This window comes from Spermophilus citellus (assembly GCF_964194105.1).
Source record: "Spermophilus citellus genome assembly, chromosome: 2".
Taxonomy (NCBI): domain Eukaryota; kingdom Metazoa; phylum Chordata; class Mammalia; order Rodentia; family Sciuridae; genus Spermophilus; species Spermophilus citellus.
Genome location: NC_138183.1, coordinates 249,610,294 through 249,626,603, shown reverse-complemented (window position 1 = coordinate 249,626,603; position 16,310 = coordinate 249,610,294). Strand labels below are relative to the sequence as shown.

Below are 16,310 nucleotides of genomic sequence, written 5' to 3'. Positions count from 1 at the left end.
CGTCCCATCCCCACTGGATGGCAATGCCAGGTGGCCCTGGGAGTACCACTGGACCCACCTGTCCCTCTGCCTGCCGCCACCCCAGGCCCCTCCCTCCCCGCAGCCTGGCCCTGCCCAGCGTCTCCCTCCTACCCCCCCCACACTGTGACCAGCCCCCCCATAAGGACCCTCTTCTGAGAGGAGCTCCCAGAGGCTGGGAGGAACCCCCCACAATGGCCTTCACGCCCACGTGCGCCTGACCACTCTCTGGGCCATTGACCGGGTTTTGCCCCTCGCATCCCCTTCCCTGTCTCCACCTGCCACCCAGACGGGGAGCCGGTCACAGCAGCCTGCCGCGGCAAGGACCAGAGCCCAGGGAGCAACAGGGGCCTGGGGCCTCTCAAGAAGGGGACCCTGGGGTCCCGCCCGTGTCCTCTGCCCCAAGCGAGCAGATAGCTTGAAGGCTGGGGCAGGGCTGGGGCCTCCCAGTCCCCGGGCTCTGTCCTGCAGGGTCCTGCCTCGATGGAGGGGCAGGCAGGGTGGGCTTCTGCCCTGGCCAGCTCAGGCCAGCCCAGGTCCCTCCTGGAAGATGCGCTCCAGCCGCTGGGGCTTCAGGGAGGAGGGGTTGGCCCCACAAGCAGGCCAGGGGCTCCCGGCTGACCCAGGACCTACAGGCAGCCTCGGCCACTCCTGCCCCCCCAGGCCCGCTGCCCCCTCCCAGCAGCCCCTTCTCCCCTCTCAGGAGATGGCTTCCCCACCCGCCCTTGTCCTCACCTCAGCCACAGTCAGAGGCTGCCTGCCCACGCCCACCCCTGCAGCCCCAGGCCCACCCCCTTGGGTGCAGTGTCACTGTCCTGGCGGGGGTCTGAATCCCACGACCCCCAGCCCAGCCTGGGGCTGGGGCTGGGGCAGGGGAAGGAGCCCCGAGAATAAAGGGTTTGCTGCAAAGCTTCGGGGGCACTGCACTCCCTTGTGGGGGAGGGGGGCACCCACAACCACCCACGCACGCACCCTCTTACACACTCACAAGTGCACATACTCTACGTTTGGATTTTTTTTTGGGGGGTGCTGAAATAGAACCCAGGGGTGCTCTACCACCAAGCTACACCCCAGCCCTTTTTATTTCGTTTTAAGACAGGGTCTCCCTAAGTTGCTGAGGCTGGCCTCAAACTTGTAGGTCCCCGCTCTTACCATTCCCCTCTCATGGCCACGGCCCCCCCACACACCGGGGCCCAGCCACACCAGGGCAGGGAGGGCTCCTGGGCACAGCAACCTCCCGGAGAGTGGCCAGAGGAAGAGCACAGGGCACCCTCAGCCCGGCCGGGCAGAGGCACCATCTCACTTTAAAGGAGACAGCGCTCCTTGGACCTCGCCCATGTTACTGCAAGTCACAGAAAATGGCAGGGTTTTTCTGAAGACACTTGGAGCTAATTCATCCAAAGCCCTCCAAAGCTGCACGCATGGGCATATCCTCTAGCCCATTAATTCCACTTCCAGGAAATGTGTCCTGAGGAAATATTTGGACAGGTGAGTAAAGAGGCGGATCCAAGGATGCTCGCTGCAGCACCAGGGAGAAGAGCCAGGAATGGAGGGGGTCCGCCGAGCCGCAGACAGACACCACAGAAATGAATCATGGCGTTCCGTACACAGATCCGGGATGGCTACGAAAAAACTGCAAAATATCATCATTGACATAGAAAGATAATCACAGTCGATTGCTGAGTTTGAGACAGGCTAGGAGACTCCACCTATTGATGCCATTTCAATTAAAATCTGTATTGATAAAGAGAAATCTGAAAGTGCATACATCAAAATGTCAAGGGACAAAGATTATCTATGGGGAGAAAGCCAGATGATTTTTCATTTTCCTCTCTTTTGTATTTTTCTGACAAATACAAAATCAGTCAATTAAGGTTCAATTAACGTGTGGGGTGTGAGTGTGTGTGTGTGTGTGTGTGTGTGTCTGGAGATGGAACTCAAGGTGTCCCCTAGGCCAGACGAGGGCTCTTCCACTGAGTCACGTCCCAGTCCCTGTTGGACTACACTGCAAGGCCACACAGGACTGCTGGCATTAGCTGCTTCTAGGAACAGGGAACTGGTGGCTGAGGGTCAGGACACTGGGCAGTTTTTCTCTGTGCATTCTTTGTGTGCCCTTTGGATTTCGAATCACATCAACTTCTTTTCTTTTCACGGATATAAATTAAATTTACATTTTGTGGGCTGGGGATATAGCTCAGTTGCTAGAGTGCTTGCCTCCATGCACAAGGCCCTGGTTTCTGGGGCTGGGGATGTGGCTCAAGTGGTAGCGTGCTTGTCTGGCATGCATGCCGCCTGGGTTCGATCCTCAACACCACATACCAACAAAGATGTTGTGTCCGCCGAGAACTAAAAAATAAATATTAAAATTCTCTCTCTCTCTCACTGTCTCTCACTCTCTCTTTAAAAAAAAAAATATATATATATATATTAAAAAAAAAAAAAAGGCCCTGGGGCTGGGGATGTGGCTCAAGCGGTAGCGCGCTCGCCTGGCATTCGTGCGGCCCGGGTTCGATCCTCAGCACCACATACAAAGATGTTGTGTCCGCCGAGAACTGAAAAATAAATATTAAAAATTCTCTCTCTCTCTCTCTCTCTCTCTCTCTCTCTCTCTCTCTCTCCCTCTCTCACTCTCTCTTTTAAAAAAAAAAAAGGCCCTGGGTTCAATCTCCAGCACCACAAAAATTAATTAATTAATTAAATTTACCTTTTGAAACAAAAGAAAAACATTTCAGGGCATCTTTGATACCTTACAACTTCCATTTCTGTGCAGCAGAGTCACAAACTCAAATAGCTGGAGGCATGAGGGAGATCCATGAAGGACGGCGCCAGTGTGAGCAATAGGGAGGAGTGGGGACTGTGGCCCGCTGGAAAGCAGAGGGCCCGTCTCTGGTGCAGCGTGAGTCTGCTGATTAGATCACACAGGAAGGCTGCCCGGGCTGCCAGCCCTTGTGGTTGATCAATAAAAGCCACCCAGACTTCCCTGTGCATGCCCTTATCGTAAACCACACACTGCCTACCCCCGAAACACAAGCCTCTGCTGCCTGGTACAGGCCTGTCTGCAAGTCCTTCATTAGTGCAGAATATTCTTATTTAGAGCCCCTCAGAACACGAGGAGAAGACCTTGCCCTGGATTAAACAGTGGCTGCCCCAAGGCACCGTCTAAACCCCGGGCCCCTGACTTGGGTTCTAGCCATAATTAGTTAACATGGCTCAAAGGGAGCCGGAGGGTTACGGGGCTCCAGGTCTTTCTCAGGACATCGATCGGCATCTTAAGGGAGCAAGAGGAGAAATCAGGGCCCAATGCAGGAGGTGAGTTCGCCCAACTCTTCGGTAAGGCTGGGCTGGTCAGAAGCCCAAGTCGAGGAGAAGCCGGAGTCCCGGCTGGGTGTGGAGCACTGGCCGAGGGAACGCGAGGTTCCATTCCCAGCAAAAGTGGGAGAGGAGGAGGGCGGAAGGAAGAGGGGAGCATGATCGCTGGCCTCTGCCTCCACCTCCCGGCCTGTGCCCACCCCGAGCCCTCCAGGTTCACACCCTGGCCAGCCTGGAGCCCAACACACCCATCTGCAGGATCCCAGCCACAGGGGGTAAAGGCAAGGTTCAGTCAAGGCTGACTCGTCCCTTGGAGTCCTGCTCTGCCATCTTAGCAAGCTCCCTCCTCAGGGCCACTTCACAGTTACTTCACCTTCGAATGAAGCTGAGGTCCCCTTTCACAGAGTGGCTGTGAACGACAGGGGGTGAGAGGTGAAGAAGTTGCAGGTGAGAGACTCGGCTCTACTCTTCCAACAGGCAAAGAACACCTGGTGCTCGTGAGCGAGTGGGAGGACATAGGACGTTTTCGTGCCCTTAAATGCGACTGCCCTGTACAGTGCGAGGGGGGGCTTCTGCGCATCGCAAGACTCCCTAAATCCCAACGCGCCCTCTTGGTGCTGAGCGCCTGCACTCACAGCTGTTAGTACTGGAGTTCCTCCCGATGACAGATGGGGAGGCCCAGGGCTATGAGGTGACCTGCTCCTGTGGCACTCAGGAGTGCCGTAACTCAGGAGTCAGAATTCGAGATGTCTCCCCTCCCCTCCTCCTGGAAGCCTTGTCCCGGGTCCCTCCCTGCCTTCTCAGATCGACAGGATGGGACTTGGCTGGGTACCCCGCGACCCCCAACGGATCCACTTCCACAGGGCACCACCTGCCCACCAGCCAGCAGCGGTTGCTCCCGAGGTCCCCCTGGCTTTGCCCTGACTTTGGCACCTCTGGGGGCCCAGCTCAGATCCTCAAGTCTCCAGGTACCTTTTTGTCCAAGCAGCAAATCTCAGGCCCAAAGAGGAAGCTCCCCCATGAAATGGTCCCAGGAGGTCGCTAAGTGGGGAGGAGCCACGGGGAGACAAACTGGGGTGCTATCCAGGCAGGCCCTGGGGTGCGGGCCGGCAGGACAGCCACATTATATGGACAAAAGACCCTGACCTGGGACACCAGCAAAGGTGCTCAGGCCACCATTGCCCTGGGGCCACAAGGGCCAGCAAGGGTCACCCAGCAAGGAGTTCCAGACACTCCCTGAGAGGGAACCATGTTTTGACGCTGTGGTCACTGTGAGATCCACAGTGGCCAGCCTGGCTCAACCGACCTCCCCTCAGCCCACCCATTCAGTCAGCTTCTCAAGGGGAAGGCCACCATCCAGCTCTAACAGCCAATTAGCACATGGCATCTCTGGCCAAAGTGATTGGCTCACGGTAGGCACGTGACCTAAAGGAGAGCCAATCAGAGCCCAGGTTGAAACTTCCTCGGGGAATCCAAGCCCTGAAATCCGGAGATAGAGACAGGCGATCTAGGCAAAGTCTGCTTTCCAATCACAGACTCTGGAGCACCTGGCACCCCTCGAAGGGCCACAAGGAGAGTCCTTCAGTCCAGAGCATCGCCAAGGACGCAGAATGAAGAGGTGGGACTGGGAAAGAGAGTCCTGATCACGTTTTTTATTCTGGATCAGGCCTCACCTGAAGTTACAGTTAAAAGAGCCTAAGAATGCCTGTGTGCTGCTTAAGCAAGTTTAGGTTCGGTTTTCTATTACCTACAACCAAGAGAATCCTAAATACCTGGCAGAGCTGTACAGGTACCCAAGATGAAAGTCGGTGTTGCTGTTCATAAGATCTACCTGTCCCTCCCACCCACCCCCAGGTCCTACACCCTGTCCCAGGAACAAACACAGGCACAGGTGCCACACACAGCACTGGGTGGACTTTTATTTTAAAGTCAAAGGCACAGCCTGGATGGGCTGAGGCAGTGACGGTGGATGCCCAGCCCACACGGCCCCACCCTCGGCCAGGAGCAGCTGTGCCAAAGGGGAAAGGGTGGGTGAGAAAGGGGCCTCCCCTCTAAGGGTCGCCTACCTCCTTCCTTAGCCCCAATAGGGGAGAAGCAGGTGAAGTGAGGCAGAAATACTTCAGGGGGCCCCAGGGTCTCTCCCTCAATCCCCCCAACACAGGTCTTTGGTGGACATAATTGCACAGACAGTCCATAAAGTGACAGCTTGAGGAGTGTCCCCTCCCAGAAGCCACGCCTCAAGGGAGAACAGGGAGGGGTCCCAGTTTCTCGCCGGTGACAACCCAGCGTGTAGGAGCAGCCCCTGGGCGGGACCTTCCGCCAGGTGAGACAGTGTCTGGGAGAGGGCGGCGACACGCACTCCCGGCAGCCCCTCCTTCCCTGTATCCCTAACTCTATCTGGTAAGACATAAAAAATTCTCTGCTTATAAAAATACTTCTGCTCTGTCTGGGAGTGGGGTGCGGGAGAGTGAGGAAGGGGCGATTCCCGGGGACGGGGTGGAGCTGCCGGCAGAAGCCAGGTCCCAGCTCCTCCGGGGAAGGGGTCACAGTGGTGCGGGGCTAGGAGGGGGGCAGGGGGCCGTTGGCTCGGCGGGAGGCTCCCTTGGCGGCAGGGGCCCGGCCCGGGGCGGCAGGCGCGGGGGAGCCGCGGCGGGAGGCGGCTGCGCTCCGCAGCTTCTGCTTGCGCCGCTTGGCGAGCGGCGCGTTCTCCACGCTCTTCAGGAAGAAGCCCTCCCGCTTGCCGCGATTGAACGCCTGGTGGGAAGGCAGGGTGAGGCCCGATCCCAGCTGGCCCTCCCCCTACCAGGTCTTGACCTGCAGGCCCTCACCCCAGCCTCCCAAAGGTGAGGACCCCAAAGGACCCGAGGCCAGGCTTGGTTGACCCGGCCTTTCCAGGCTCGGGCTCCGCCGCCTCCCCCCAACCCAGATCGAGGCTCCGCCCACCCCGCCGGCCCCGCCCTTACCATGAAGGTGGCGTTGAGCCCCGAGCGCACCGCTGGCCCAGAGGACTCCAGCACGTCCGGCGTCCGCAGTGGGGGCGAGGAGCGCGCGCTGCCGTCCTGCAACCAAGAGCTACCCCGCAGCCCCTCGAGCTTCAGCCGCTTGGCGGGGTCCACAGTCAGCAGCCCTGGAGGAGGGACAGGGAAGTGTGAAAAAGGGGTCATGTGGAGGCTGCACCCAGAGATCCAAACAGCCCCACTCTCCTCCTTATCCATCCCCCAACGAGGACACCGGACCCAGTGACCATGGCTGCCCCAGAATAAGTAACCGTATGACCTCCCCGTCCCCAACCATGGATTGCGACCTCCAGCTCCGCACCTCGGACCAGCTCCTTGGCTTCCTCTGACACGCCCTGCCAGGCCTCCCCGTCAAGGGAGAAGCGTCCCTCGCGGATCTTGCACATGATTTCGGCTGCCTGGCTCTGCCCGCCCTGGCCTGAGGCCCCCTGGAAGGGCACCTGCCCCGACAGCATCATGTACTAGGAGAAGGTGGGCGGGGGTAGAGTGAGACCTTACAGGCTGCAGGGCCCAGGCTGACCCCTAAGCCCACCCACAGAACCATTCGCCTCTACCCTGGGGTGACTCCTGAGACCCTAGCATGATGAACCCTGATTTCTACCCCTAGTACACGGATGCCTCAACCCCAACATCACAGCGACGCCCTGTATTTAGGAAGACCCCCGATCTCAGTCTTAGATGCAAACCAGCCATCCCCACTAAAACGACCTGGTCCCCCGCCTCGTGTTACTCCCCAATCAGGAAGACCTCCAACCCAGGCTTGGGCCAACCTGAAACCTTCTTGGGGACCACGACTCCTACCAGAATGACGCCCAGGCTCCAAAGGTCGCAGGACTCGTCGTAACCTTGCTGCGCCAGCAGCTCGGGGGCCGCATACTGCAGCGTGAAGCAGGGCGTCTGCATGGGCCCGGCGGGGCTCTGTGGCCGCAGTCTCGCGAACCCGAAGTCGATGATCTTCACCGGCGCCCCGGGCGTGTCATCCGCGTACAGGATGTTCTATAGGGACAGCGGCCCGCGGTCAGAGGCGGCCTCGCGCGCCCACCCCTGCCCAGCGCCGAGGTCCCTCGCCCACCTCGGGCTTGAGGTCGCGGTGCACCACGCCCGCCTCCTCGTGCATGAAGCTCACGGCTGACACGAGGCTGCGCAGGATCTGGCTCGCCTCCGACTCGCTGAAGTGCCGCTTCTTGCGGATGTGCTCCAGCAGCTCCCCGCCCCGCAGCAGCTCCAGGACCAGGTATGTGTGCAGCTGCGGGTGGCGCGGAGGGCCACGGTCACCACGCCTCCACTGACGGAACCCAGCCAGCCGCACACAGCGGCCAGGCCCGTCCCCAGTCCTCCGACCCCTCAGGTTCCAGCCCTGACCTTAATACCACCCGCAAGAGCCACGCAGAGGCCTCACCTCCAGTCCTCGGATTCTATCCCTCCCAGGACCCGCTTCTTTGGCCACTTTAAAGCCCCGCCCCCGTAAATCCTAACACCTTACACGCCCTCCGCAAAGTCCATCTCCTAGGCCATCCTCCGGCCCGCCCTACAGTCCTCGGGACTACTGCCCTCAAATCCCACCTCTCGGCCTCCTGGGTCCCCTCAGGACCCCAAGGACACCACATCCGATCCTACGCCCCGCCCATGGCCCTCAGGCCCCTCCTCCTGATCTCTTCTTGGCGTCCCTGCAGTCCACCTCAGCTTGGAAGCAGTCACCTGGTCGTGATGAACCTCATGCAGATTCACCACGTTGGGGTGCGACTGGCACAGCCTCAGGGCGGCCACTTCGCGCTGCGTGTTCGCCTCAAGCCTGGGGAATGGAGCAGGCGCGATTAGAGTGGCTCTCTGGGATTAGAGTGGCCCTCTGCCAGCCCCGCCACCCAGGCCAATTGGCTGGGGGTCGCTCCCACCTGCGACTGAGGATCTTGACTGCAAACTCCTGACCGCTCTGGCGCTGGCGGCAGCGACGACACACAGAGAAGCTGCCCTGACCCAGAGCCGGCTCCCGAAGGTCCAGCTCATACTGCTGGAAGAATGACGAGTCCTGGAGGCAAAGGGGGCGCATCAGAGGCCCACCCTGGAGACCCATGGCCACACCACACCACGACCCACCTCAAAAAGGCTCAGGACCTCATCAAAGACACTGGGGACGCCTGGTGCACCCAGGCCGTACTCCGCAGCCCAGACCCCATTCCGCAGCCCAGACCCCTCACACCCAAAGTTAGTATTTCCCCAGCCCAGCCCAGCCCACCTGCATCATGGCACTCCTGGCCACCGCTGCCCGGCCAGGCCGGTCTCCAGCGCTGGGAGCTTCCAGCGCGTCAATCATCACAGCATTGTTGTGATCAAACAGGATGGATGGCGCCACGAAAGAGTATCCCTGCAAGGTGCGGTCAAGGGCACATAGGCATGGGGGTCAGGGGTGCGGGTGAGGAACACTGGAAAGCCTACGCCAGAGGGTGGGGGAGGCAGAAGGAAGACCTGGGCAAAGGGACTGTGGGGGACGTCCCCATTGCATCCTGGTGCAGAGGGGATGGTGGACACATTCTGTTCCACCTGGCTTCATAATGGCTTGGGGCCCTGTCAGTCCCCCACCAGTCTCTGACCCCACCTTCCTCAACACAATGAGGTCCCTCCCAAAGTACCTGGCACATGCTAGTGACCAAGAAAATGACAGGCAAAAGCATGAAAGCACTGTGGCCTGACATCATACACACTCGGTTCATGAGAAGTCAACGCTACTGAGGGGGAAAAAAATCCTTCCCTTTCAAACCAGAATTTGGCCCCCTTGGCAAGGTGGAGCCACTGAGGACGTGCGGAGAGAAGCCAGAGTTAATTCTTTGGCTTTCCTGGGGCCCCATGTGCCAGCAATTCCAGAGAGTTCCAAGGGTAACTTTGTGTGCTGCTCTCCCCTGAAAACCTAGCCCCACTGTGCACTATAATGCAAGCTGCTCAGAGACAGGACTTCCCTCTGTTAGGTTCACTGATACATCCCGGGTGCCCAGATGAGTGCCTGGCACGCTGCAGGTATTCAATACACACTTCTTAATTGTTACATAAATGAATGGAAATTAACCAATGATTAACAAAAACCAACTTTCTCATCAGACTGGGACAGTGCAGTGAGGGGCGTTGGAGCAGAGTTGTCAATTCTGGAGTTTCATACAGGGACTGACCCATCCATCCTTGATACTGGTCTATTCTTATTGACTACGTATGGACCATCTTACAGGCCGGGCATCAGAGCTGGGCCTAGGGACACAAGGACTGAACACACAGTCCCACCTCTTGGGGGCATCTGGACCAGTCGGGATACAACAGGTCAAACTGCCCAGTAGAAGGTGCCATCTGCAGAGGGCTGGTGCACAGGGAAAGGGTGACCCTAGGGGCCTGGTGAGTGGTCGAGGAGGAGCCGGTGAATGGGGGCTTGCCAGGGGACTACTGTGGCAGGACACTGAAGGTAGAGGGAACAGCGTGCACAAAGACACAGAGGTGCATCCTGGAGCCTCTGGGCACTTGAGTGGTGCCCCCAACGCATCAGGGGGGGGTGCTAGTGAAGAGCAAGCTGCACAGTGACAGGGGCCTGCAGAGCCACGGGATAAATGTGGCACCTCCTGGATGCCCACATAAGCACGTGAGTAATTCAAAAACAGTATTTTTTTATAACGAGGGGATGATGGACTAGACGGGAAATTAACACAAAGTTTAAACCATGAGCCATCAAACACGTACCCTGCTGCACTGTCTCCATAACCAACAGCCCCAGGCATCTGTAAGTGGGGAGGCCTGGAGGAGAGGCTGCGTCCTGACCGGGACCCGGGGCCTGTGTGGTGCCCACAGCCGGCCAGGGCAGGGGCAGACCGAAGCTCCCTCCTCTTCTGAGTCTGTGGATCCAGGAGTTCTCACCTGAAAGATTCGAGGGTCCCCAGCCGGGGGGCTGCCAGCGGGTGAGTAGACAGGCTCCAGCCGAGTAAATTCCTCAGCAAAGTTGCCCACATCCAGCTCTGAGCGGATCTGGGGCCGGAATGGGGCCTGGATCTTCCTGGCAGCCAGAGCAGCCCAGTCTAGACCCTGGGGAAAAGGAATCATCAGAGATTAGGGGTCCAAGGGCAGGTACTGGAGACCCCACTTCACTGGAGTCACCCCCATGGGCAGCTCCCCAACAAGGCAAGGGCCTACCTGGCCTCTGGGACGGGCAGCTGTTCTACCTACCTCCCAGCTCCCACCTCCCTCCCTCTGGTAACAGAGCCCCTATTCCCCTCCGAGAACCGCCCTCCATCACACTTCACCGGTTCTGGAGCTTGTAACAGAGTTGTCATGACAAATAAGTAAATCTATCCTACTGGGAGGAGGTGGGTCTGGAACTGCTGAGGACCAGGACCCTCCTGAGGCTTAATGATGAAGTCCCCATGCAGAAAAGCAGAACCAGGAAGTTTCAGCACCTGTAACCAGCCTTGCCTGAAGCCAGACCACTTTTCTTTGGACTTTTCACTCATTGGAGTATAAATATGCCCTTTGGTGTGTAAGCTAATGTGGAGGAATCTGTTAATTGCCTGTCCAATATCTACTCTCCCTGTCTTTCTTAGCACTGAAGTCACAATTTTACTCCAGGAGAAAATGTACAGAACTAAAATACAATATTTCACCCTCTCTTGATGTTAGGGATGCCCAAAAACTTATAAGCAAAAATTGCCAGGTAGGAGTGCAGGGAAAGATCCTCAGGAAGGAAAGGGGAACCAGGCATGGTGGTGCACACCGATAAGCCCAGCGGTTTGGGAGGCTGAGACAAGAGGATCACAAGTTCAAGCCCAGCCTCAGCAACTTCACGAGTTTAACTTAGCAAGACCCTGTCTCAAAAATAAATAAATAAAAATAAAAAGGGCTGAGGGTGCAGCTCAGTGGTACAGCATCCCTGGGTTCAAGAGCTTCAGCAGCCAGCCTGGGCCACGAAGCAACCCTCAGGTTGGAGGCTACATGCTAAGAATAAGAGAACCAAAAGAAGAGACGAGAAGAGCTTAGATTCCTGAAGACACCTTGGCACCATGGAGACACCACACACCCGTGGCCTGCCAACCTCTGCACTTCTTTCGTGTGAGAACAAAGCTAAAGAAAGCACTGACTTTTTAGGTCACTGTCCATCCTGATCTCTGGTGCTAGCAGCCAATTCTGTCCCAGTGGACGCCACCATTCTGAGTTGGACTTTGATCAATTGCAGACAAGAGGCTTGAAGGCCCCCATTCTGCCATCAGGGAGCTGAGCACTGCTGCCACCAGAAAGACTGTGCAGAGGGCAGAAGGAAGGGAGCCCTCCTTCCAAGCTTTGGGCCCGAAGACCTGGGGGGCGTCTGCAGCTTGGCTAGTCAGCCGCTCCCAGACCCATCAGGCACCAGCCAGCTTCAGGAATTTATGACCTTCTTCTTCTTCTTTGAAGCACTGGGGATTGAACCCAGGAATGCTCTTCCACTGAAGTACGTCCCCAGCCCTTTTTATTTTATTTTGAGACAGGGTCTTGCTGAGTTTCCTCGGCCAGCTTCAAGCTGGCAATCCTCTTGCCACAGGGCTGGAAGAGTTCACTGAAGGAAACCGACCCTGCTGTCACCTCCTCTTCCCCACCCCCACCCCCGAACTTCACCTCCGAGCATCTCAGGGCCGCCTTCTAGGCTGGCATGGCTAGGAAGGTCCAGGGTCAGCATTCACAGTATGGGTGGCAGAGTCCCTGGCCACAGTGAGGGTCCATAGTGGGTGGCCCTGTGACCACGTCAGATAAGTGGCAAATCGGATCCCACATGTAAAAGAAGACTGTGGCAGCCGAGACACGGGCATTCAGGGCCACTGGCCCTGGGTTTGAATCTGGCTCCATCACTGCCTGGTTTGGTGGCACTGGGCAAATGACTGAACTTCTCTGAACCTCAGCTTCTGCATGTGGAAAGATGGGGACCCTCAGAGGGTTCCAAAAGTAACATGAAACCATGTCAGCAAAGGGCCGCCCTGCAATGGGTGTTCACCGTCACAGGGTTCTGGCAGGTGACGCCAGGGCCACGTGCAGTGCCTGAGTCAACCAGGTCTCACGAGGCAGAGTTCACTGTGTGCCACTCTCTAACATGCATGTGCTCTTGACAAGGGAACAAAAGCCCACGTGGCCTGATCCACGGTCCACCTGAGATACAGGCACAAGGACCAGCAGCAACAAAGAGCAGAACACCTGTGTGGATGCTGTCAGCCATGAGTGTCACTTGCAGTGCCCGTGTGAGCCATAAGAGACCCATCCACAGCAGGGATCTGCTCCCAACTCCCCACCATTCCCGTGCCATCTTGGGCAGGACACCAGCCTTCTGTGGCTCTGTCCTCTGAAAGCACTGGCCAGTCCATTCCCAGGTGCGACTGTGATGAGCCTGGTGTTCCTCCCTCCTGGAACACACCTGCCCAGCTTCTGTGGAAACGGCGTGAGCCCAGCCCCTAACATGCACACCGGCCTTGTCCATCTGAGGGTTTCTGGATAAAGTAGATCTGGCCCGGCTCAGACTGTCCCTCCAGTGTCCCCCCATCCAGAGCAGCAGCCTGACCTGGGAATGTACAGGGTCAGAAGCCTCACCTGGAAGAAGGGATGGTTCTTGACCTCCTGTGCCCCCTGGGGACCCGCACCCAATCGCTTCTTAGGGTCCTTGCACAGCAGCCGCTGCAGCAGGTCCTGCGCCACGGGCCCAATCCGGGGGGGGAAGGGAGGGGAGCACTTCAGGATCCGTCTGGGAGGATGGGTGGGGCGTCAGGGGCAGCGAGCCCCCCCCACAGCCCAGCCCAGGCAGGCCCTGCAGCCCCTCGGCCGCCCCCCCCCCCCCCCGCCACCAGCCCACTCACCGGGACACCTCGGCCTGCGTGTTCCTCTCGCCCTCCAATGTGAAGGGCGAGGCACCCGTCAGCAGCTCGAAGAGCAGGATGCCCAGGCTCCACCAGTCCACCGCCTGCCGAGGCGGGGCAGGGGTGAGGGTGGTGAGGGCCTATGGGCTCCCACCTCACGCCCCGCCACTACCACCCCAGCCTCCCCACCAACCAACCTTGCCATGCCCCGTCTTGCTACGAATGATCTCCGGGGCCATGTATTCAATGGTGCCACAGAAGGAGAAGGTCCGCTCTTTCTAGAAGATCAAGAGGACCCATTCGTTCATCCACTCCTCTCTCGCACCCCAGTGGCCTCCAAGGCTCAGAGCAGGACTTGCTCAACTTGCAAGGTCGAGGGTGAAATGGGGGAAACTCCTGGATCTGTTGACTCTGCACCCCCAGAATGCAGACAGGGAACAGGAAGAGACGGGCAGGGAAAGGCCTGAATGAGGGAAGCTCAGCGGAGACTACACCCCGCTCACCTCTTCCGTCAGGAACTCTTTGCTCAGGCCGAAGTCCGTGAGGACGATGTGGCCCTCGGAATCCAGCAGCACATTCTCCAGCTTCAGGTCTCGGTAGATGATGCCCAGCTGGCGGGAGCAAGACGGGAACTAAGGCTCCCTCCACAAGACCCTCCCCAGCTCCTACCGCTGGTCTGGTCTCTGCACCAGGTCCCTTGCTCAGAGTAAGGAGAGCCCCAGAGAAGATCATCCACCTGCCAAGGCATCTCTAGGGCAAGAATGGGCCCAGGGTGCAGCTGCACCATTAGATTAAAAAGAAACCACTGAAGATCAAAGGAAATCAAGGAGTGAGGGGGCGCAGGACAGGCTCTGAGGTCCCCAAGAAAGGAGGCTGTGTGAAGAGCCCAGGCCTCAGGAGACAAGTCAAAAGTCTCCGTTTGAGGAAGTTCTTGAAGGCAGCCCGGAGTTCCTGGTGAGAGGAAAGCCCCTTCCAGGAGGCACCAGGGGAGGGGACCCCACCAAGCAGCACTGAGGCTTCCTGCCAGGAGGCCTGGGGAAGCGGCTCTGGTCCCCACCAAGGCCACCACCCCACCCCCCGGAAGCCCAGGGTATGAAATGAGACTGCCTCTTTGGAGGCCCCTCATTCAACCAGATCCAGTTCCTATGGCAGCAGCCAGGAAGCTGGGTTCTCACCCACCTTGTGCAGGTGTTCCAAAGCCAGCACGATCTCACCCCCATACACGCGCACCTCGGCCTCCTTGAAGTACTGGCGCTGGTAGAGGTGGGTGAACATCTCACCGCCACTCACGTAGTCTGAAGGTGCACTTGGTGGTTAGACTCGGCCCCCTCAGGTGGCCTCACCGGCCCCCATTCCCCCAAGTTGGCATGTGGCCGTGCCCTCACCCAGAATGAGGTGCAGCTTGGCATCGGTTTGGAAGGCGTAGTGCAGCGTGACCAGGAAGGGCGCCTGGCGCACCAGCTCCAACACAGAGCGCTCGGTGCGCGTGTGCTCCTGCGTCTTGGCGCGCTGTACCAGCGCCGCCTTCCGCAGCACCTTCATGGCATACAGCTTCCCCGCGTCGTGCCCGCCCGCCTTTCGCACCAGGAACACCTTCCCGTAGGCTGTGGGAGCAGCGAGTGGGTGGAGGGTGGGCTGTGAGTGGGAGGGCGGTGCAGACTGGTGGGAATGGGGGTGATGCCAACCCAGAAGGGTGTGCACGCTGCGGGTGAGAGGCATGTGTGCCAGATGCTGGCAGAGCCTTCTAAGGAAAAGGTGTGCACATCTCCGGAGGGTGCTCAGCTACACCAGAGAAGGGACATGCAAACCAGCCTGGGGCAAGAGCAACTCCAGGGGCTGGGGGTGGGGTGGGGCACATGCAAACCTGCCAAGCTCAGAGGGATGGGAAGGGATGCAAATGGAGGAAGGGCAGCAGAGGTGCACTCCTGGCCAGAGGAGGGAGGGATGTGCACACCAAGATAAGGAGTTTGCAAAATATGGGCCGGTGCTGTCACAGAGGGGAGGAGCTGTGCAAATCACTTGGGATGGGTGCATGATCCCAGGGAGGCTGGCGAGTGGCAGCAGGGGGCATGCACACGCAGGATCTTGCAAGGAGTAATGATGTCAACGTGGAGCTCCCTAGAAGTGGGCATGAAACCCTGGCACTGTAGGGTGGGGCTGGCAGGGAGAGCTGTGCCAGGAAAGGGTGGGGGGCCTTCCCGGTGGCCTGGCCCAGGCCCAGGCGGGAGTGCAGGCTGGAGGCACAAGGCACTATGCCTGGGGCACCTGCACGGTGGCCAGGGTCCTCACCTCCCGTGCCCAGCACCTTGAGCAGCTCGAAGTTCTCCACGCTCACCTTCTCCTCGTGTCCGGTCAGGTTGGCTGCGGGCACAGGGGGCGAATGAGCCCAGCTAGCCCCTGGCCCCTCATCGCCTGCCCAGGGCAGCCACCACCAGGCCCCGCACCCACCTTCGATGATCTGCAGTTCTACCGCGCAGCCCTCGTCCTCATCCTCGTCCCCCATGGCGGGCGGGTCGCTGGGGCCCGCGCGGCTTGGGCTCCGGGCGGCGCCGGTTACATGGCGGCTCCCGCCGGGGCGGGCGCTTCCTGGTGCCGCCTCCGGGGCCGAGCGGGCGCCGGCACCGCCTCCCGGCTCCCCGCCCCGCTCGGCCTAAGTCAGGCGGCTGGAACGTGACAGCGCAGGGCTGCGGGTGGGCAGCCAGCGGAGGTGGCCCTGTGTCCCCAGCCTGGGGCAGGCGCCGGGGCTGCGCGCTCTTGAGCCCCACTCGACCTGTCCCGGGGAACTGAAATAGCCCAGTGTGGCTGCTGGGGCCTGGCCCCCAAGCCAGGTGCTCATTCAGGATGCCCCTTGCAGCCAGTGGTGTCCAGAGCCCTGGGGAGGGGTGCCCACACAACCTGCCTTCCACCAGCCAGCCCCAAGGGCAGAGGAGCCACTCTGTTCAATTCTCTCCATACCCAGTAAGAGTGAGCCACTTAACAGGGGTTAAACCACCACCTCCTCACCCTTTTTTTCTCTCCGTGCTGGGGATTGAACCCCAGGAAACTCAGCCACTGAACTACATCTCCCACCCTCTTTATATTTTTTATCTTGAGACAGTTTCACTCATTTTCCCAGGGTGGACTTGAACTT

The 16,310-nt window shown here is 58.9% G+C and overlaps 1 protein-coding gene across 2 annotated transcripts; it reads right to left on the bottom strand.

Annotated features, from left to right (window-relative positions):
* Positions 1–5,231: 5,231 nt before the first annotated feature.
* On the bottom strand, positions 5,232–15,763 carry RPS6KA4 (ribosomal protein S6 kinase A4). Of its 2 annotated transcripts, none has more exons than XM_081279066.1 (17): positions 15,629–15,763; positions 15,470–15,541; positions 14,566–14,784; positions 14,360–14,475; positions 13,684–13,791; positions 13,378–13,458; positions 13,181–13,284; positions 12,918–13,068; positions 10,233–10,397; positions 8,578–8,706; positions 8,237–8,370; positions 8,043–8,136; positions 7,417–7,590; positions 7,146–7,340; positions 6,646–6,805; positions 6,291–6,454; positions 5,232–6,081 (listed from the first exon to the last, which is right to left on the bottom strand). In XM_081279066.1, the coding sequence occupies exons 1-17, from the start codon at positions 15,681–15,683 to the stop codon at positions 5,887–5,889; spliced, it is 2,316 nt and encodes a 771-aa protein (XP_081135192.1). In that variant the 5' UTR covers positions 15,684–15,763; the 3' UTR covers positions 5,232–5,886. The 2 variants fall into 2 exon arrangements, with proteins under 2 accessions (XP_081135192.1, XP_081135193.1); XM_081279067.1 differs by having other exon boundaries at positions 15,516–15,541; positions 15,629–15,743.
* Positions 15,764–16,310: the final 547 nt, after the last annotated feature.